The sequence below is a fragment of the Talpa occidentalis genome, unplaced genomic scaffold (genome assembly GCF_014898055.3).
Source record: "Talpa occidentalis isolate TD23 unplaced genomic scaffold, MPIMG_talOcc4v2.1 talOcc4.6, whole genome shotgun sequence".
Classification (NCBI taxonomy): Eukaryota; Metazoa; Chordata; class Mammalia; order Eulipotyphla; family Talpidae; genus Talpa; species Talpa occidentalis.
In genome coordinates, this window is record NW_023604972.1 from 1,071,567 (window position 1) to 1,093,635 (window position 22,069).

Sequence of the window (22,069 nt, forward strand, 5' to 3'; positions counted from 1 at the left end):
CTCCTTGTCAAGTTTGGGTTTCGGAGTTACACAGGCCTCAGAAATTAGTTCAAGAATATGTCGTCTGTGTTTTCTGAAAAAGACTTTGTCCAAGAGAGGTATTACTTTTTTCTCAAATATTTGCCTCACTCTAACACCGTATATTCTGGTATTTTCTTTGTAAGTAAGCATCTTTGTGAACACGGCTGGTGTTTTCCTTAAAATTTTATTATGAAAATTTCAACCACTTAGAAAATATGGACAGAAATCTAAAATAGTCATGTCCATTTCCTAGATTTATTATAATTTTCCTTATCCACCAATCCCTCTTATTTTCTAATGCATTCCTAAGTACGGTTGCAGACATCAGCATACTTGCCCTTAAAGGTTATTAATTATTATTCTGATTTCTTTAACTGATATAGAGCTAGTGGGATTTTGTTTCCTCTGGTATAGTTTTCTTTGTGTTAAAGAAAATTTCAATTCGTCAATCTTTTAATGTTGTTTGTACTATGTTCTTATTGTCCTTTAATTATCTGCAGGCTCTCTAATTGTATTCCTAGCACTGGTATTTCTGGTTTTCCCTTTCTTTTTCATTAGTTTCACTAAGGGTTGATAAATATTAATCTTTTTGAAAAACCAACTGTTGTCTCGCCTTTTTTTCCTTGTGGCTTGATTGTTGCCTTATTTCATTAATTTCCACTTTAATTTTTATTTCCTTCATTCTATCTACTTTACATTTAATTTGCTCATTCTTTTTTAACTTTTAATGTAGAGATTAGAACATTCATTTCAAACCATCTTTTCTGTTGCAAGCATTTTCAGTTGTAAATCTATATCGAAGAACTTTAGCTATATAGCATATATTTTGATATATTGAATTTTCTTACTGTTTAGAAAGAAATATTTTTATAATTTCCCTTGTGATTTCTTCTTTGACCTGTGGATTATTTAGAAGTGTGTTACTTACTTGTCAAAAGTTGACTGCTTTTTGATATTATTGACTTCTGTTAGCAGAGAACACAGTGTATATCCACAATCCTTTAAAATACAATGAAATTTATTTTTTGATCCACATATGTTCTCTCTTGGTAATGTTCTGTGTATACAAGTATTCTGTGGCTTGATGGGCGTGACCGTCTATACTAGTTGATTAGATCAGCTTGTTTGATGATATTCAAATCATGCATCGTATTGATAATTTTGTCTGGTTTAATCATCAATTTATTATATAAAAGTGTTAAAATATTAACCTATAAATGTACTTTGGTTTATTATTATTAATCTTTTAGTTCTCAGAATTTTTGCTTCAAATATTTGAAGATATAGTGTGACTCCAACTTTCTTATGGCTACTTTATCACATATATTTATGTATTTTTCATAGTATTTCTTTTTCTGCCCTTTCACTTTCAGTCTAACTATATTCTTATATTTAAAATGTGTCTCTGTTAAATAGATTTATTAAGTTTTTAAAAATGTAGTCTGCCATGGTCTGCCTTTTAATTGTTTAATATTTAGTCCATTTATATATTGTTTTTATTTTAATTAATTTATTCAACAATACTCATTAAGCATTTGCTCTGGGGAAGATACTCTTCTGTGTGTTTATATTTATGAGATTAAAAAGATGAATAAGATATACCAGATTTTTTATCTTATGATGCTTCTTTAAGTATAGGAGGCAAATGATAATCAAGTCAACATGCAAATAAGAATGCTACATGTTATTCTGTGCAGGAAACAAGCAGATGGATGCTGAGTGCAGTCCTGAGGGTGGAGGGAGTATTTTAGAACAAGGGGTTGGCCTTCAAAAAAAGGTTGCATGTAAGCTTGTGGTAAAGGATGAGAGGAAAAGTAGAGGGAAGAGTATTCAAAACTCTACTCAGATAATCAGCAACACCTTTGCAACTGTTTGTGTCACTGATGTGATCAGAAAGTTCTGCAATAAAGCCACACTTGGCTAATATTTTTTGTATTGGTAGAGTGCTTTTTTTTAATTTTTAAATTAATTTTTTTTTAATTCCCACTACCATCCCTCATGTCTTCTTTGACCCTTTATCCTTCCCCCTCCCTCTTAACCTCAGAGACCTTGCTTCATTTATTAATATCCATTAATTTTACTTTTTTGACTCATCTGCTATGTAAATGTCCAATATTGGTCTTTGTTATTCTTACTTTACGTAATCTCCTTGAACTCCTTCCATTTTGCTATAAATTAAGCCATTTATATTTAATGTAATTATTGATATAGTGCGGTTTAAGTCTGCCTATAATCTTGCTAATTGTTTTCTATTTGTCCTGTTAGAGTTCTTAAATTTTATATCCTCCATTGGGTTTTTAGCTCTGATGCTCCTTTGTGTCCATTCTAGTCTCAATCTGGAATCACTTGTTTCAGTCTGAAGTATATTTTTAATATTTCTTGGAGTGTGACTAGTAATGAATTCACACACATTTGTATACTTGAAAATACCTTTCTTTTGCCTTCATTTCTCAAGTATATTTTCACTGGATATAGAATTCTCAGTTGAATATTTTCCCCTCTAGTCTTTAAAAATGTTGCTTTTTTGTGTTTGCGCCTCCAGTGTTTCTGTGAGAACTCAGCCATCATGTGTCTTATTCTACCAGTATATGTAATATATCTTTATCTGCTCGCTTCTCCTGTTCCAGGAGAGCTTGCCATCACACTGTCCCTCTCTGAAGTGCTCAACCTTCTCAGGAATTCAGTTCAGAAAGGTTTCCTGGCATCCACTTGTCTACTAACCTGATAAAATTATATTTTTCCCTGTTGGTTTTTTTTTTTAAATGGTTCATTTGTTTCCATTTGCTTTTTTTTTTAAGTTTTTTTTTTAAAGAGGCATATATTTTTCTTTATTTGTTTGTTTATTTGTTTGTTTATACATGCACTGGGTACAGTCAGAAGCGCGGGAGGGTGAGAGAATTCACCAGAGCCAGAGCGGGGAGCAGAGCAGGCAGAAGGACCGAGGTACACTGCTGAGGGGAGCAGCGGGCTGCAGGAGAGGTCTGTGCGGGGATCGAACCGGCGCCGTAGAGGCTGAGAGCAGCTTCGCAACCCAGCGCTCAACCGCTGCGCCACCAGGGAGGCCCTCCCTGTTGGGTTTTTCTTGTTGTTACCCTGAGAGTGAAAGTCTTTTGCATCCTTTTACATCCTACAAGGATGAGGCCCCATTTTTTTTCCCTATTCACTATGCTCCCCATGAATGACAAATTAGGGCCTCCCCTGGTAGCACAGGTGATTGAGCGCACCACTGTGAAGCTGTCTGCAGCCTCTGCAGTGCGGGTGTGATCCCAGCTGGCTGGCGAGGGTCCCACATGGTGTGGCAGACCTCTCCTGTTTTGCCCGCTTCTCCCCTCAGCAGTGTATTTCCTCAATCTGCCTGTTCTGTTCCCCGCTCTGTCTCTGTTGAATCTTCTCACCCTCCCACGAATCTGGCCTGTATCCCTGTTCTTGTGTAAATAAATAAAAAAAATCTTAAAAAAAAAAAAAGAGACAAATTAACTAAAGTCAAATCCAGCACAGGTGGCAGTAATCCCCTGGAGTCTCACATAATTGAATATTGTTTCCCAGTAGGGCTGATATCCATTTGTCTTGATTTTCTTCATATTTCTCCCTGTGATTGTTTCCAGAGGTTCACAGGAATTAACAGAGCATTCCTTATAGTTTCACTCAGCAGCCGGGGAGCATTTTCCATACTGAACGTTCACATCATGTTCTTTGTTTACTGGCACATCGGGCAGACCTGGTAGTGAAGTGGGACACATCTGCACAATGCCAACAGGATAGATGTCGAACATGCGAGATGTGAATCTTTTTATTTCAAATCAAGTAATTTTACCTCCATTTAAACACTTTAAAAGATGATTAAGGGAAGACGTAATACCATGATGCTACCATGATGCAGAAGGGAGAAGGCAAACAGCCAAAATGTTGGCCAGAAATCCAGAAGCCTCCTTGGCCAATGATGGCATCGAGTCTGCGTGTGTTCCTGGGAGACATGGCTTTGAGGATGCCAGCAGTGATCCCGTGCTTGGAATAATTCAAATATTACATTGGGGAGTTTTTGTATCTGCCCTAACATGCAACGTCTTGATGAAATGTGTATCCTGTTTGACCTTATAATCACCTTCAGAAACACAAAAGAATGTCAAGCAAATGCTGTTAAAGCAATTAATTTTAATTTATGCAAGAATTGTGCTGCATTGGAAGTGTTAAGTGAAATAGCAGAACATCCTCAAACAAAAATGAGTCATGGGCTTCAGAAGAAAAGGAAAAGGAAACTGATCTCAGATCTGATCCTTGGTGTGTCTATGCTGCTGCTGACATTAGAAAGCAGAAGTGAAGGTGGCAGGTTCAGGGAGAAGGCATTTGTAAGCATCTTTAATTGCTGAGAAAATAGCTTTCTTCATCCAGAAACACATGAAATAAGCAACAAAGTTAGCATTCTAGGAAAATGAAAAGAAATCAGAACAAGGCAATGAAAACATTTGTATCATAATGAAGATGATTCACATAAAACTAAATTCTACAGAGGTGGTCTTACGTCATTTAACATTAGGATTTAATCATTAGTAAAGAGAAAGTTTAATACATTGAGCCATGTTTTGGTATTTTATTTTTTTATTATTTTTTTAAGATTTATTTTTATTTTTGTTTATTTTATACGAGCACGGGAAGCGCGGGAGGGCGAGAGAATCCACCAGAGCCAGAGCGGGGAGCAGAGCAGGCAGAAGGACCGAAGGACACTGCTGAGGGGAGCAGCGGGCGGCAGGAGAGGTCTGCGCGCCATGCGGGACCCTCCTCCGGTGGCCGGGGAGCAGCCGGGGATCGAACCGGCGCCGCAGAGGCCGCGGGCAGCGTCGCCACCCAGCGCTCAACCGCTGCGCCGCGGGGAGGCCCTGCTTGGAGGATTTTACTGGCTATTGCAGTTGTTCCTGCCGCAACAGAGAAAAGTTTCTCCAAACTGAAAATACAGCACAAATTATGTAAAGCCTGGACTACAACAGCATCATCACAGATTCTGCTGCGGTGGACGCAGGAAGCGTCGGGGGGATGCACGCAGGGTCTCCCGCCCCCCGCCCGCAGCCGCGCACCGGCAGCCCCGGCAGAGCCCGTCCCCGCCAGGCGGCCCTTCGCGGGGGCGCGCGATCCGCGGGAGCACCCGGCTGGCGCGGCGCCCCGGCCCCCCCGCGCCCGCCGCCCAGCCGGACCAGCCCCGCGCCCCGCGCCCCGCGAGGGCGCCCGCAGCCCCGCCCGCGCACCCCGAGGCCTGGGGCCGGCCTGGGCGTGGGCGCGGGCGTCTGGCGGCGCGGGGCGCCTCGGTGGACGGACACGCGGGCCGCGCGCTCGCGGGGCGGGTCCGTGGGGGCGCGCCGGGCACAGCCCTTCCCGGAGGGCAAATTCCGGTCCGCCCGCGCCGCGGGGCCTGGGGCGGGGGCCGGGCGCGGGGACCCCCGCGCGGCAGCCGGGGGAGGGGCGGCGCCGCGGACCCGAGCGTCTGGGCGCGGGGAGCGGGGTCCCCGGGTCTCGAGCGTCGGGCCGCCGAGGGGGCGCCCTCGCCTGCCGGCGCCGTCGGGCCGGGGCTGGTCGGGCGTCGCCGGCCGCGAGCGGGCGAGCGCGGGCCCTGGGGGCGCCGGGGCCGGGCAGCCCGCGGCTTCGGGGACGCGGCGGCCGCGGAGACCCGGGGGCCCCTGCTCGGACCCCGGCGCGGCCCAGGCCCGGGAGCGCCCCGGGCCGGGCGGCGCCGGGCCCACCGCCCGCCGGGCCCCGCCACCGGCTCCTCGGGGGCCGCACCGCCGCCCCTGCACACGGCCCGGGCCGGGCGCGGGGCCGCGGGGGCCGCGGGGGCCGCGGGGGCGCCTCCCCGTCGGAGGACGCGGGGCGGGGCCGGCCGGGCGCGGCCCCGGGGCAGGCGCGCCGGACGGTGGTCCCGGACCCGAGGCCGGGGCTCGGCGCGGCGGACGGCGGTGCAGACGAACGCCCGGGTCGGCAGGGGCGGCCGCGGGGCGCAGGGGCGGCGTCCGCGCCGCCGCGGGACCGGGCGGGGGGTCAGGAGGGGCCCCGGGGGCTCCCGGGCGCGGCCGGGCGGGGAGCCGCCTCCTCGCGGCCAGCGGAAGTCCAGCCCCTCTGAGGCCCCGCCCCGCCCCGCCCCGGCGCTCGGCCCCGCCCCGCCGCGCTCGGCCCGGCCCCGCCCCGGCGCCCGGCCCCGCCCCGCCCCGCGAAGCCCCGCCCCGGCGCCCGGCCCCGCCCCGCCCCGCGAAGCCCCGCCCCGGCGCCCGGCCCCGCCCCGCCCCGCGAAGCCCCGCCCCGGCGCCCGGCCCCGCCCCCGGCCTGCGGCCCGGACGACCGCGCGGCGAGAGCACCGGGTAGGTGACCGGGCCGCGCGCTCCGCCTCCTCCCGGCGCCGCCCCCGCCGCCCGCCGCCCGCCAGCGCGGGGGGGCCCGGGCGGCCGGGCGGGCCGGGCCCCGGGGCCGCGGCCGGCGCCGCCGCGCTCCTTTGTTCCCGCCCCGCCGGGCGCCGCGCCCGCCGGGCTCGGCCCTCGTTGCTGGGGGCGCGGCGCGGCGCGGGGCCTCGGCCTGGGCGCTGCGGGGCCGGCCCCCCGCCCTCGCCGGCCGCGCCGTCCCCGCCTCCAGCCCGGCCGCGCCGCCGGGGGCACCGGGGCCGGCGGCGGAGGGGGTCGGGCCGTCCGGGCGGCGGTGCGGGCGCGCGGGGCCGCGGTGGGGACGGCGCGGGGTCGAGCTGCGCGGGCCGGGTGGGCCCGGGGCCTCCGCTCCGCCCCGTCGGGCGCGGCGCCGCGTGCTGGACGGCGCCCGCTGCCCGCTGCCCGCTGCCCGCCCGCCCGCCGGGGCCGGGGCCGGGGCCGGGGCCGGCCGGGGCGTCCCGGGGTGGGGGCCGGGGCCGGGGCGGCCGGGCCTGCGGGCGAGGTCCGCTGGGGAGCAGCGGCCGCCCCCCGACTGGCCGGCAGGGGCAGGGACGGGGACAGGCCCGCGGCGGGTGGACGGCGAGGCGGCGGCCCGTTCGCTCTGGCCGGCCGGACCGCCAGGGCCCGGGGCGGCCCGAGGGTCATCCCGAGCCCGCGGGAGGCCCCAGCGCCCCCAGCCCGCGCCCTCCGCGCCGCCCCCCGCGCGCCCCCGCGCTGGAGCCCCGCGCCCCGACGGCCCCCGCCCGCCGCCCCTCAGGCCTGCCCGCCGACGCCCGAGGAGCCCCGCCGCAGGCCCCGCGCCCCCAGGCCACTCGCGGGCCCCTGGGCCCGGGCCGTGGGGGCCCGTCCGTCCGGACCCGCAGGAGCAGCGCGTGCGCCCCCCGCCCCAGCCCCGGGCGCGGAGGAGAGGCCCGCGGGAAGCCGTTCCCGAGACTCGCCGCGCGGGGTTCAGGAAACTCCGGGGGCGCCTGGCTGCGTGGAGCGTGGCCTGCGCCCCTCTTCACGGCGCGCCCGCGCGGCTCTGCACACACGCACGTCGGGGCGCAGGGAGCCCCCCCGCGCCGCCCGCCGCCAGGAACGCGGCCCTCCCGCTGGGGACCCCCGGCGCCCCTGCGCCCCCTCGCGCCATCCAGACGCGCAGGTGCGCGCGCCCCCCGCCTTGTCCGCGCCCCGACAGCGGCCTTGCGCGTCTCCCCACAGCAGGCGGGGCTCAGGGCCGGGCCCTCCGCTCCATCGCCCGCGCCCCCCACCCCGGCTGATTGCGCTGGGCGTCGTCTCCGATTTCCCTCCGGGTGCCAGGAGGCCAGCCGGGCCCCAGGGTGGGGGCTTCCTTCATTCAGGGCCTGCAGCTGAGGCAGCGCCCCCAGAAAAGCCGGGTGCGGGTGGGTGGGGCACCCCCCCACAGCCCTGCTCCGAGGGTGCCGCCCCCGGGCTCCTGGACGGGCGGTGCCTCTGCCCTCGGCCCTCAGGGGCGCGGCTCGGGTCCTGTGTTCTGGGGTAGCCCCGGGTACCCCGCCACCCCACACCCCCGCCGTCCTCTTGGGAGGACAGAGGGCGCCGCCTTTGCGGAGCTGGTCACCTACCCATGCAGCCTCCCAAGTGGCGCTTGGGCAGCGTGGGGCTCCCGGCCCCCCACCCTGGCAGTGGTCAGCAGGGGCCCGAGCTTGGCCATCCGGCCGGTGCAGCCGGCGGGGTCTTGTCTTTCTGTGGCTGCAGGAAGCGGTCTGGGCCCACGGCCGCCCAGGTGCTGCTGGACAACCTTGGGTGCCGCCGCGGGGCCCCGTAGAGCCACCCACCCCTCCACCCACCCCTCCCCGCCCTCCCCCGTCCCTCTCTGGGGCTTGACCCCCAGCCCGAGGCCTGCGCCGGGCTCAGCCTGCCTTTCCTGCTGTCCTGGCCGCCAGGTGCGGGCAGACGTCCCCCCAAGGCTGAAATCTGGCTCCAATCTCAGCTGCCTCCAGGGCTCTCCAGAGTGTTGTTTTCCAGTCCTGGGCCTGAGCCGACAGCCCCGGGCCTGCCCGCAGATACGAGAAGGCCTTGCTGGCCTTCACCCCCTCCCCCGCGCCGCCCCAGCTTCGCCCCAGGAGCCCCGAGCGCACCCTCCCGCCTCAGCCCGCTGCCGCCCGGCTCCCCTCGCCCCGGCCCGGCCTGGCCGCTCCCACCGCCAATACCCCACTGGGGGCTTCAGCGGAAGCGCAGGGGACACGGCGTGCAGACCGCCGGGGCTCTTGGGGACACCCCGCGAAGCGTAGGGGGGGCTCCGCGGCCTCGGCCCGGAAGGAGAGACGGGGCCGGGCTCGCGGGACGGTGGGTAGGAGCCCGTGCCCGGCGCGGCCTCAGCCTGCCCCCGCGGAGCCAGCGCCCATCTCCCGCCTCGCCGGGGTCACAGGACCGGAGACTCTCTGGGGCGCCATCCCCGTGTCAGTTTGCGGGGGCTGCTGAGCCCAAGCCCCGCAAGCTCGGCGCCTAAAGCCAAGTTTATTCTCTGAAGGTTCTGCAGGATTCTGGAGGCCAGACCCGCGTCGGAACCCCCGGCTGAAGTCATGGCGCGCCCCGGACCGGCTCCCTCTGGGGCTCCTGCTTCCTCCCCTGGGGCGGCCCCTCTGTTCCAAGGCCCAGCGCCCCACCCCTGGGGCTAACACCCTGTGGCCCACTCGGCCCCGGTCCCCTGCCCTCTTGCAAGGCCCTGTGGCTGCCGGACCCCGGAGGGTGCAGAAGAAGCACATGCCAGGGTCCTTCACCGACACTCCTGCAGGGTGCTGGCGCCGAGGCTGCGGTCCCGGCCCGGGCGGGATCTGGGCGTGGGGGGGGCACTGTGCAGTGCCCACAGGTCTTGAGAAGATGCAGTGAGGACACCCGGGGCAGAGGCTCAATGTCAACGTGGCCTTTGTTAATGTACCTCCCCCCTCCCCTGCCCTCCCCTCCCTCTCGCCCCAGCCCCTCACCCCAGCCCTCCCCCAGCCCCTGCCTCAGCCCCCCAGCCCCTCCCCCAGCCCCTCCGGCTTTGGGCGCCACTGAGCTTGCAGCCATCAAAGTGCCAGTCGCTGCTCTCACTGCCCACTGGCTTGACCGCGCACCCCCCTCTCCCGCGCACCCCCCTCTCCTGCGCACCCCCTCTCCCGTGTGCACCCCTCTCCCGTGCACCCCCTTCTCCCGCGCGCACCCCTCTCCCATGCACCCCACTCTCCCGCGTGCACCCCTCTCCCGCGCACCCCCCTCTCCTGCGCCCTGGACATGTCTGCGCTGGACCAGCGAGGTCGGGGCCCTTGGCACTGGCGTTTGCGTGTTGGGTTTGCTGGGGCGCCCGGCCCCCCTTGGCGGCGCCTCCTCCCGCGCCCCAGCGCGCCTTGGCGTGTCCATGCCGCGCGGGGGCGACCGTGCTTGGAGGCCGCTGCGCGCCGGCCCCAGGGTCTCCACGCCCCACCCGCCCGGCCCGCGGCCGCCACGCGGGAAGGTGTCGCCGGTGTCTTCCGCGGAGGTTGTCGCTCCAGGTCTTGTTCCTAAACCTTTCATCCATTCGGGAATCATTTGTGTGTGCGTCGGCAGGTCACCGCTGCCCTTCCCCGCCACCGCCCTGGGCCCCACCCCGGCCCCGTGGGCCCCACCCCGGCCCCGTGGGCCCCATCCCGGCCCCATGGGCCCCATCCCGGCCCCTGTGGGCTACATCGCTGCCCCTGTGGGCTCCACCCCGGCCCCGTGGGCTCCACCCCGGCCCCATGGGCTCCACCGCTGCCCCCGTGGGCTCCTGTGGCCGGCTAGCCGGGGCTGCCGCTGGCCGCTGGGCTCTTCCCCGCTGAGGACGAGCGTCCCTGACGTGGCGTCTGTGACCGGGTGACGCGATGCCGCTTTTCTTTGCCTTTTTCTCAGTATTGCTTTGGCATTTCGAGGGTTTTGTGGTTCTATTTAAATTCCAGTTTGCTTTTGGTTCAGTTTCCTTGGAGAGTGCCGCTGGTGTTCCCACGGGTCACCCCAGATCTGCCTCGCTTGGACGGGACGGTCCTTCCGCAGCATCCCGTCGCTCCCGGCCCCCCGTGTGGTGCCGCCTGCGCCCAGGGCTGAGCCCTGCCCTCCTGCCGTCCAGCCGCAGGTGCGGCCCCTGTCCCTCGGGCTAACTTGCAGGCGTTCATTCTTTTTAGTTTTTTTAAAGATTTATTTATTTATACAAGAGCTGGGGCAGAGGCCAGAGGTGTGGGGGTGAGAGGATTCCCAGAGACAGAGCGGGGAGCAGAACAGGCAGACTGACTGAAATCCACTGCCGAGGGGAGCAGCGGGGAGACAGGAGGGGTCTGCAGCGCTATGTGGGGAGCTCCCTGGCCGGGGCTGGAACTCGCGCTGCAGAGGCTGCGGACAGCCACACAGTGCGGTGCTCAACCTCTGGCGCCGCCAGGGAGGCCCCACCACGTTCATTCTTTTTAAAGCCCGTGTGGAGGGAGTCGGTCCCTCGCTGCCTGCGCTCCTGGTCTGTGTGCTTGGCGGAGACAGCAGGTGCCTGCGGCCGCACTGCGTCTGCGGGAGGGACGGCCCCGCTCCTCTCCCAGCGCGGCCCCCTTGTCTGTGTCTGTCCGGGCAGAGCCTCCAGCGCCGCGCCAGACGGAGGCCACGCGGCTTCCCTGCCCTCTGCATCTTCCCGGGGAAGCTGCTGCTGCTCGCGCCCAGGCCTGCTGGCGGGCGGCCTTCAGCGTGTGGGGGCGGGTCCGGGCGGGTCCCTCCCTTCGCACGCTGCGTGGGGTATCTGCGGGGTGTCTGCCGCAGCGCACGTGCCTCTTCCCAGACGCCCGCTCTGCCTCTCTCGACGTCCTGCGCCGCCTCACCAGCCCTCCTCCAGCTCAGCCCCGCGACTCTGACTTCACCGGGTGCGGGCTGGCTCGCCCTTTGCTCAGCCTCTCGCCTCCGTGTCCCTCGGGGCCGCGGGCCCCGCGCCTCCGCTGCGCAGTCTCTCCGCGGCCGGGCCCCGACTCAGAGGCGCCCCTTCGGTGGCTGCCCTCGCCGGGCAGCAGCTCCTCCACGCGCCGCTGTCGCCGCGGGCTCTGTCTCGGGGAGACTCGTGCTCGGTCTCCAGGCCGAGGCCGGCACGGCCGGCGTCTTCCCAGGCGTCGGGGGCTGTGTGCCAGGGTGGCCCTGCCCTCCGGGGTCTGGAGCAGCCTCTGTGTCCGCTCTTGCGTCTGGCACTGGGCGGCCGCGTGCTCCGCGCGGCAGCTTCTCCCCCCTCTGGGGTGCGGGACGCCGCGTTCCCTCCTGGCGCGTGTGGGGCGGGAGCGGCCTGCTGTGTGCTCCTGTCCGAGAGCCGGCTCCGCCCGTGCCGGGCCTCGGCGAGCTCCTGCTCTCGCTCTGCCGCTCCGTCCCTGCGGCCCGGCGCGCAGGTCTCGTTCGCTCCTCTTCGGGTGCGCGTTACGTTGCTTGTTAGGGATTTGTCCCGCTTCCTGACATGGGCCTGGGGTGCGTTTACCTCTCCTCTGAGCCCGCGTCTGCGGCCCCCGGGCCCTGTCCGCGCGGATCGGCCCGTTGCCCCGTGACCCCCGCCGCTCACCACCGCGTCGCCCCGAGACCGCAGCGTTTCCAGCTGCCACTGAGACTCACGGTCGGTCTCTGAGCTTTCGGCCTCGTGGTCAGAGAGGACCCTTGGCCTAATCTGGACCTTCGTAGTTTTATGGACAGTTGACTTGTGCCCAGGCGTGTCTATGCTTGAGGCCGTTCCGGGCACTTGAACAGGCTGAGTGCGCGGGGGCTTGGGCGAGGGCGGGAGGCACAGCTGTGGGCCCGGCTGGGTCCCCGCGTCGCCTCTCGTTCACGCCGGCGGGCGGCCCGTGGAGCAGGGCTTGGCCTGTGAGTCTCCTGGCCCCTGTGCCGCTGCCGCGGAGCCTGTCCCCAGACGCCAGCCCTCCTCGGGCGACATCTCCGTCACGTGGCTCTCACAGCGCGGCGACCGCTGGCCTGGCTCTTCACGCTGCCCTCCGGGGCTCTCGTGTGAAAAGTGCTGTCGAGGGGGGCCGCGGGCAGACAACGGGGCCGGGCGGGGGCGCTGCCCACTGACGGATCCGGCCTGTCTGTGCGCATGGCGGGGCCTGCACAGACCTGCCCCCCACCCCGGGGACCTGCAGGCCGGGACGTGCCAGGCAGAGGGCAGTGTGACCAGCCCCAGGAGAGCCTGGGCACGGTCCGGGGGTCGCCGTGGACAGCACCTCGCAGGGGGTCACACAGGGCTGCCCAGGAGGGGGTCCTGGAGCTGGCACCGGCTCCTCTGGACCCCCCCTGCCATGCGCCCACCCCTCTCGGAGCTTTGCTGCTCTCTTGGGTGGCGTCTTCGCCATGAGACCAGCTCCTCGCCCCACATCCTGGGGGACGCTGCGCCTGGGGTGGGCTCGGGCCGCCCTTTGTGGCAGCCAGCCCCCGGCCGTCCGCGCCCCGCCCCAGCCCTCCGGCGCCTCGCCCCGTGGGCTCGCTGGCGGCCTTGTGGGGGGTCCCTTCCCGAAGGCACCCTCCTCTGGGTGTCCTCACCTGCTGCCTCTCACCCGCTCCTCCCCGCTGCCCGTCGGCCGCCCCGAATGCAAGGTCGCGGGCTCTGGCAGGCGGGGCAGCCGGACGCTCCTGGCGCTGCGGGAGGACGGGCCGGGGCCCACCCTGGGCCTGCCGCGCTGCTCCTCGGCCACCTGGTGCGGTCCTGGCGCCCGCCAGTGCGGCGCCCTGAGTCTCCCTGTGTCTGGCCTCGTGTTGGGACAGAAAGCGCTGCAAGGATGGGCTCTAACGACGCTGCTTCTTCTTCCTTAGGGCGCCATTTCAGAGCCAGCACGGGCGCCTGGAGCCTCCCTCAAGGATGGACCCGCTGGAAGGATGACGCTGGCCCGGCCGAGCGTGGCGGCATGTTCAGGGCGGGGGGCGCGGGGGAGCGGCCCCCCCGCGTGCGCAGTGTGGAGGTGGCCCGCGGGCGCGCGGGCTACGGGTTCACGCTGTGCGGCCAGGCGCCCTGCGCGCTCAGCGGCGTCCTGCGGGGCAGCCCCGCTGACCTCGTGGGCCTGCGCGCCGGGGACCAGATCCTGGCGGTCAACGAGATCAACGTGAAGAAGGCCTCGCACGAGGACGTGGTGAAGCTGATCGGCCGCTGCCCGGGCGTCCTGCACATGGTGGTGGGCGAGGGCCGCGGCCCCCCGCAAGCCTGCTCCAGCGACGACGAGGGGGGCGCCTGTGACCGTGAGGGCTGGCCGGAGCCCAGGCTCGACTCCAAGGCCCTGGGGATCAGCCGCGCCCAGCGGGTGGTGGAGGAGATGCGCTCGGGCGGCATCTTGAGCATGATCCTGGAGAGCCCCGGCCTGCGCGCCCACGGCCCCGAGCCCCCGCGGCGCCAGCAGAGGGTGCAGTCGGAGGCGGCCGCCACGGCCCCAGCCCTCAGAGCCCAGGCCCGGAGCGGCCCCCGCGCCCGCCCGCTGTCGCAGGAGGAGGTCGCCAAGGTGGTCCAGGTCGTGAGCGACGATGCGGCATTCGGGGCCCGGTGCGAGGGCCACGAGGACGTGGGGCTGGATGCCAGCATCCTGAACGTGGCCATGGTGGTGGGCTACCTGGGCTCCATCGAGCTGCCCGCGGCCAGCGGCAGCCTGGAGTCGGACAGCCTGCAGGCCATCCGGGGCTGCCTGCGGCGCCTGCGGGCCGAGCAGAAGGTCCACTCGCTGGTGGCCCTGAAGGTCATGCACGACTGTGTGCAGCTGTGCGCCGAGCGGGCGGCCGTGCTGGCCGAGTACCCCGCCGAGAGGCTGGCCTTCAGCGCCGTGTGCCCCGACGACCGCAGGCTGTTCGGGCTGGTGACCATGCAGGCGGGCGAGGACGGGGGCCTGGCTGCCGAGGAGGAGGGCGGGCTGCGGACGTCCTGCCACGTCTTCCTGGTGGACCCGGACCTGTCTCAGCACAGGGCCCACCAGGGCCTGGCCCGGCGCTTCGGCTTCGAGTGCACGCCCGACCCCGACACGGGCGGCTGCCTCGAGTTCCCTGCGTCCTCGCTGCCAGTCCTGCAGTTCGTGTCCGTGCTGTACCGGGACATGGGCGAGCTGATGGAGGGCGTGCGGGCCCGGGCCTTCATGGACGGGGATGCGGACGCCCAGCAGAACACCAGCACCAGCAGCAACAGCGACAGCGGCATCGGCAACTTCCACCAGGAGGAGCGGGGCGGCCGTGTGCTGGTGGTGGACCTGGGTGGCGGTGGTGGCCGGCTGGGGCCTGGCAGCGGCTCCTGGGAGGCCGCAGGCGGCCGGGGCCCTCAGCCGTGGGGCGCCCCCTGGACTGGGGCCTTCTGCTACGACCCGGAGGGGGGCCCCCCTTTCGAGGCCGCGCCCCCGGCTGACAGGTGCTGGGACTTGGGCAAGCACCTGGGGCCTGCTGCCCGCGCCGAGGGCCCCCCCACGGCCTCGCGGAGCGCCGTGCCTCCCTCCAAGAGGACTGCCGCGGGCCCAGGTGGCGGCCTCGGCCAGCGGTGGCTCCCGGCACACGTCCTGCGGGAGTGGCAGTGCGGGCACGCCAGCGACCAGGAGTCCTACACAGACTCCACCGACGGCTGGTCCAGCGTCAACTGCGGCACGCTGCCCCCCCCCATGAGCAAGATTCCAGCCGACCGCTACCGCCTGGACGGCAGCCTGGCACCCCCTGCGCTGAGCGCCCCGAAAAGGGACTGGTCCAGGAAGGCTTTGGGGATGCAGAACCTTTTTGGTCCCCACCGCAATGTCAGAAAGACGAAGGAGGACAAAAAGGTGAGTCCGGGTGGTCAGGAGGAGCGGGGCGGCCGGCAGACTCCGGCCACCCCCACCAGGGAGTCCACTGCCCTGGCTTTCAAAGTCTCCATGGCCCCTCCTCTCTCCCCTTGCTCCCGGGACACCCCAGGAGACGGCGTCTGGGGAGGCGGCCACCCCGCCCAGCACTCAGCCAGGCTCTTGCCGGCATCCCGGGCCTGGCACCGCTGCGGTCCTCGGAGGGCCAAGGCTGCTGGAGCGGCCACGGCTCGCACGCCATGGACACTCGCCCACCCGCTGGCTCCTGCCCCTGCGGGGGAGACGCAGCGTCCGCCGAGCTCCTGGCGCTGACGTGGCGCGGTGTCCGACAGGCTGCCGGGAGCCGCGTGTGGCCCTGCTGGCCGTGCAGCTGGCCGTGCTCTTCAGGCGTCCACTCAGGCCGGCCCGCGGCCTGCGGGTCTCCGTGTCCCTGCTGGCGTGGACCCGCGGAGGCGGCCAAGGCTGTCCCCCTGCCCGACAATGGCCTGAGCTGACTGGAGGCCAAGGGGGCGGAGCCGCGGTCAGGCCAGCAAGTGTCCCAGAGGGGGAGGAGTCGTAGGGGTGCAGGACACCGGTGTCCTGGCTGCCCCTCAACCCTCCCGCTGCCCTGGGGCTTCAGACCCCTCATCGCCTGTGGTCAGCTGTGTCCCCGGGGCGGGGCTGCTCCCAGAGATGGGGCTGTGGGGAGCTCGCTGGAGGGGTTGCTGCTGGCCAGGAGGGCTGTGCCCAGGAAAATGGTATGGGAACCCCTCAGACCCACCATTCCCTCTCCAGCACCTCGACAGCCAGACCAGAAACTGCCTGTCCAGCCCTCTGCTGTGGGGGGATGTCAGGCCCACCGCAGGGCCCCACGGAGAAGGGGTGGCTTGACCCAAGACTGGAGGCCATCCTGGACCCCACACCCCACACACCTCTCCTGCCTGGGCCACCCCCAGCAGGACCACCCCCGCCCCAGCAGGACCCCAGCCTCTGAGCTGTGCGGCTACGGCTCATCTCTGCCGCCCCCCTTGGCCGAGGGCTCTGTGCCGGGGATGCCTTGGTGCCCGGGGGCAGCTCTGCAGACGCCTCCCTGCCTCCTCCTGCGGGCGCCCCGGTCAGCGTGAGCCTCGCGTGTGGGCCTCGGTGGGCCGGCCGCACAGACAGGGCAGCCCCAGCACCCCTGGGTCTCAGGAGCAGGGGGAGCCGGCAGCCTCGCTGGACAACGCTCCAGCCCCTCTGCTGGGTGGGCTGCGCATGGCCGGGCCTGCGACCTGCACCCTCACCAGAGCCTGCGAAGCGGGGCCCCTCCTCCCCGGCTGGTCTTTCTCGGCAGGGCAGGGCGGGGTGGGTGCCGGGGCTGTGGCCAGAGCGACCCTTTCAGAGTGTCGTCCGCGTTGTTGTGACATTCAATTCAAATTGAGGATGTTTCCTTCTGCCCCTGAAAGTTGGTGTTTTCAGAACGATAGTAATTTAGCTACCGGCTTAAACAGCAGAACTCAAATTAGTAAACTTTGCAGAAAATGATTTCTGCAAAGTTTTGGAAACGTTTTAAGTGACGTGCGATATTTATGATAACGTGTGAAGAGTTTGTTGTGACTTTGAAATGAATTAATTTATGTTTCACGATTTCCCGGGTTAGTCTTTTTTTTTTTTTTTTTTTTTTTTTTAAGATTGATTGATTTATACGAGAGCTGGGGCCCAGGCCAGAGGCGCGGAGGGTGAGAGGAGGAGCAGAACAGAGCCAGAGCGGGGAGCACAACAGGCAGATGGACCGAAAGCTCTGCTGAGGGGAGCAGCGGGGAGGCAGGAGAGGTCTGCGCGCCGTGTGGGCAGCTCCCTGGCCGGCCGGGGATCGAACCCGCGCTGCGGAGGCTGCGGGCAGCTCCACAGGCTGCGCTCAACCTGCTGCGCCCCCAGGGAGGCCCTCCCAGCTTAGTCTTTAATGCGGGACTGTAGCGAGGAAGCCCCCAGGCGAAAGTTCTCGCAGCCTCAGGAACCTTTAAGCTTGTCCAGGCTCTGGCCAGTGTGGCGGCCTGGGGCCTGGGGGCTGCCGGGCCAGGCTCAGGGAGACGGTGGCCTGGGGCACCCGCAGAGGCGGTGGAGGCTGCCTGCTGCGCCTGCCCTGACTCCCCAAGACACCCTCACCTGCTGTGCAGACCCGTGTCCACGCGTGCACCCCCGGCGTCCCTGCGGTGAGGCCCGTGGCCACCCCCACGTGGAGGCCTCCAGGGCAGCTGCCTGCTCTCTCTCACCTGAGTTTGGGGTTTTATTACGGGAATGTGAAGGCAGCGCACTGAACGTTCCTTTGGAGGGAAACCAGGTCTCTATTTAATTGTTTCAGCAGAACAAAGGGAGGTCTGGCCGGGAGGGCGCGTTTCTGGGGGCGCTGGCAGAGAGCGGTCAGCACAGGTCCCCGTGGCTTCTCAGACAATGAGAGGAAGTGGGTGGCAGAGAGCCCTGGAGAACCCCTGACGCAGACCCCACGTCTGACGCCACCAAGGGCTTCCTGCAGCCCCGCCCCTGCCGCGCCCCTGCCCCTCCCCCTGCCCTGCCCCTGCCCTCCCTCTGCCCCTGCCCCTGCCCCTGCCTCCACCCCCGCCTCTGCCCCCTGCTCCTGCCCCTGCCCGGTGGCGGTGGCACCTGCCGCGGCGTGTCCCCAGGGAGGTGGCTGCCGTGTAGACCTTCCACCCGCCGGTGGGGGTTGAGCTTGGCCCCCTTCGCAGGCGGGCGGGGCTCGCGGAGAAGCAGCCGAGGTCAGTGGGGCCAGTAGGGCCACTGGGCAGAGGGGCGGAGGCTGGAGCAGAGTCCCCGAGGTTTCGAGGCGAGGCCTTGGAGCGGAGCTGGGAGCTCTGACGGCCCCTGGCTGTGCGGGTCCCTCGGCGCCCCGGGCTCCGGGCTCAGGCTCGGCGCTGCTCCCCCTCCCCGCTGCGGCCCCTGCCCGGCCTGTGGGCTGTGCGAGGGGAGCCCTGCAGTGGGGGCTTGGGCCGCCCTCACCCTCCAGCCTGCTCGGGGCCCCTCAGGGCTGCCCCCAGGCCCCGGAGGTGCCGGGCGGCTGCCGCCGACCTTGCAGAGTGGGGCAGGGTCCGGGCGCTGGGGTCCTCCAGCCCCCTCGAGTGCAGGAGGCGCCGCCAGAGAGGGAAGCCTCTCACTCCACCCTGCTCAGCCGCCCAGTGCCCGGGCCCGGGCCGGCTGGCCCCAAGTGCGGCTCCCGCCGGCCGAGGCAGCGAGCGCGAGGGCCCGCGACACTGGCCAGGGCCCACCAGGCGGCCGGCTTCCTGCTGGGCGCCTCGCTCTGTTGCCGGCCACTGCTGGCCACCCCGCTGACCCCGCACTGCCAGGCGCCGCCTCCCTGCCCTCCAGGAGCCCGAGTGCCAGCCCCGCTGCCGTCCTTGCTCTGGCAGTTTGCGCTCCAGGGAGCGCTTGTCGCACCCCAGGTTCAGAGGCGGCCAAGCCCGTCTCGGGATTGTTGGGGCTGACTTGTGGGTGGACCAGGCGCGAGGCTGGTGGAGCTTTGCCACGCAGCTCAACGACCAGGGGCCTCTGGCTCGGGCCACGGTGTTGTGTCAACGCCGGAGGGTGTGAGCACGCGGCCCCCCACCTGGGTGCGAGCCGGGGCAGCCCCGCCCCCCCGCTCCTGCTCACAGACTTGACTGCGGGCTTGTGAGTTCTGCGGGACGCCTGCTGTCTCGTGGGCAGCTGCACTTGGGTTCTAATGGCAGCCAGTTTGCGGGACTCGCCGTCTTGGGGGTGTGGCGCCTCCTCTCCGCCCACCTGGGTTTTCTCCTCGCGCAGCAAGTCTGTCGCCCGGCTCTCAGGCAGGCCTGTCGGGGCCCGTCTGGCCAGGCGCACCCGGAGGCGCCGGTGCTCTGTCACCACGAAGGATGGCGCCTGTTGAGAACGCGCCGCTTGCTCTTGCCAGGTGAAGGCACGCCTGTCCCGTCCAGCCCCCGCCGCGGCCCTCAGCGGCCAGCGCGTGGTCCCGGCTCCCCTCTGCACGCACGGCTCCTCAGAGGCCCAAGCGGGCGTCCCCTCCACGTGCTGCTCAGGCTGGCCAGTGCCTGAGTCTCTGCTCCACGTGGTGGGATTTCGCGCATTTCTGTTTTTGTAGGATCTGGGAGTCAAGCTATTTCTAATTTTCCCTTTCCGCGTTGTCTTTGGTTTGGGTCTTACCAAACGACACAAATCCAGAACGTCTGGGCACCTTCCAGAAACGCGTAGAGAGCGTGTGCCCACGCGGCCGTGCCGGAGACTGGCCCCAGCGGCTCCTGCCCCGCGGCCGCGCTGTCCCGAGCCTGCCCGCCCTGGCCGCGGCCTGCGCCCGTGTCCCCGCCAACCCGGCCTTCGACGTGCCCCCGCGCCGGGGTGCAGGCGGCAGGACGGCCCCTCCCGCGCCACGCCGGGCCGGCCGGGGGAAAGCGACTCACCCGCTGTGTTCCTTTGTGTCTAGGGCTCGAAACTGGGCCGGGGGCTCGGACCGGCCCAGCCCGCCCAGCGCCCCTCGGCTCGGAGGCCCTTCGGCAGATCCAAGAGGTTCAGCATCACCCGGTCCCTGGACGACCTGGAGGTGACTTTCCTCTCCGTTCCCTTCCTTCCTCGGGCTGTACCGAACGGAAGCCACCTTCACGCCACGGCCCTCTGTGTCCACCCCGACCCCGCTCCTGCCCTCCCTGGTGTGGCCGCCGCCTCTGGGCCTGGTGCCCATCCCGACCCTTCTCTGCTGTGCCCCGCCCCGGCCCTGCAGGCGCCCCCAGGCCCTGCAGGACAACCTCGTTCCCTGGGAGGGGACGCCGGCCCCAGACTCAGCCCCGGCTCTCCCTGCGACCCTCTAAGGCGAAGCCTCGGCCGCGCGTCCTCTGGCAGCATTTGGGGTTCTCACCACGGTGGGGCGAGCCCGAGCCCCGACCCGCCCGGTCAGCGCCTCCCGGTCAGTGGCACCCGGTCAGCGCCGTCTCAGGAGCCGGGTTGTGCTCGCCGCCTCTGGTCTGGTGCCACAGGACAGGCCCCTGTGCTGTGGCCCGCCGATGGCCCCACTGCCCTGGACCCCCAGGCAGCGCCTGTCCCTTCCTCCCCAGGCCCTGGCGACCGGGGCCCACGCCTGCCCCTGTGTGTCTTGTCTTGGCCCTGGTCTTGCGGCGTGGGGCGCCCGGCGGGGAGAGCCGCGCCTGCCTGGCCGGCCCGGCCGGAGCCCTGGACGGCTGTGCTGGGATGGCTGGGCCCACCCTCACAGCGGGGTGTGCCCCGGGTGTTCCCCGGCCTGCTGGCCACCGGCTCCTCCTGCCTGGCGCGTAGCCATGTGCTCTGCTCTCCTGCGGGGGGTGCTGTGTGGACCCTGGAGGGTTGTCTCTCCCCTGTGGCTTCGTCAGGAGTGTCCACGGTTGTCCCTGTGCTTGTCTCTGTGTCCACTGGGCCCCGGGCTGGTGGCCTGCTGAGGTGGCCTCTACTGTTGCGTCCCCCGCAACCCCATGGCTCCCTCCGCCCCCCACCTGCTGCCCTACCCTGTGGCGTTTTCCTGTCTCCAGGGACCGGCTCCCCCAGCCACCCGGCCTGCCCTTCGGGGCTTCTCCCTGGGGAGGGTGTCCTGGGCTCCTCCGCGGTGCCAGGGCAGGGCCCGGCCTCTGTTGTCCTCTCGCCCTTGGGCGGGCAGGCGCTGGCTGGGGTGGGCCCTGGGCGCCGACAGTGGGCAGTTGACTCGGCCCAGAACACCCGTCTGCAGACGGGCTTCTGGCCACACAGCCTGCCTGTCCTGCGGCCAGCGGCCAGCGCCCCTCGCGGCCCCTGGAGGCTCCTCCCACCTCCCTGGCGCCCCCCACCCCGCTCTCCCTGGGCCCTTGCTCCATGTCGCTGCCTCAGGCACCTGCCGGGAGCCCCCCAGGTTTCCAGCCCGGACTCAAGGAGGGCGCAGGTGGGGTTTGCAGGGATGGACGGTGCCCGACCTGGACAGCAGGGGGCGCCAGGGCCACACTTGTCCCTCCCTCAGAAGCTGTGGGAAGGGGGGTGGGGGAGGAAAGGGGGGGCCTCAGTGCAGCGAGACTGGAGGGGCTCTTGCAGAGGGGTCCCGCCTGGCGTGGGGACGCTGGCCGCGGGGTGCCTGGTGTGCGGTGGCCTGACTCTGCCCGCTGGCCTGGCCCAGGGCTCCTGGCGTCTGTCCCTCTTCAGGTTCCGTCCACTGTGTGCGGGACAGGCTGGGCATCTGCACATCCGATGGGTCCGGGGCATTTAGAGAACTGTGGTGTGGCCTGGGGCAGCAGCTGGCAGGTGACCGCTGCGGGGGGGCAGGATGAGGGAGGGCTCCTTGGCCCCTTGCAGAACCTTCCAGCTGCCTGGCCTCCCTCCTGGACAGCACAGGCCTGCGGCGCTCCCTCCCCCTCCTCCAGCCCCTTCCCAGCTTCTCTCCTCTGCTGCCTGGACCCGCCCCTCACCCCTCCAGCCCCTAGCCCAGTGCTGACCTGGGTCCTGCTGGGCACCCGCCGGCAGGCATGAGGCAGGATGCAGGTCCCCTGTTGTCCAGTGGCCAGTAGAAGGGGACAGGGCTGTCTTGCTGGAGCCAGGGCTGCCGCCCGGGATCCTGGCAGCCAGGTGGAGGCTGTGCTGCCCTCGCCTGTCTTCTGCACTCTGTGGCCCCTGCCAGTACCCATCAGCAGAAGGAGGAGCAGGGGCCAGGGGTGTGCTGGGTGCGGAGGGCCGGGCCCTGGCCTTGGAGTCCCCTCCCCAGGACATGCCCTGGAGTGCGGCCGCAGGAAAGAGGAGCCGAGAAAGCAGGGCGCTGTGGCCAGAGGCGGCCCCTGTCCTCGGGCGCGAGGGCATCTCACAGAGTTGGTGAGGCTAAATGACGGGCAGCGCGGTGAGTGTGGCCGCAGGTGGGGGGGCTCCGCTCCAGGGTGGGGCTGCTGTGGCTCCGTCCTGGCGGACCTCTGGGCTGGAGCC

General features: G+C 65.3%; 1 protein-coding gene across 2 annotated transcripts in view; it reads left to right on the top strand.

Moving 5' to 3' along the window:
• Window positions 1-13,038: 13,038 nt before the first annotated feature.
• RGS12 (regulator of G protein signaling 12) overlaps window positions 13,039-22,069 on the top strand; it is a 36,197-nt gene continuing 27,166 nt past the window's right edge. For both annotated transcript variants that reach the window (XM_054687941.1, XM_037529140.2), the window contains exons 1-2: window positions 13,039-15,148; window positions 19,593-19,709. In XM_054687941.1, the coding sequence (XP_054543916.1) occupies window positions 13,151-15,148; window positions 19,593-19,709 (2,115 nt within the window). In that variant the 5' untranslated portion in view covers window positions 13,039-13,150. The remainder of the gene's footprint in view (window positions 15,149-19,592; window positions 19,710-22,069) is intronic.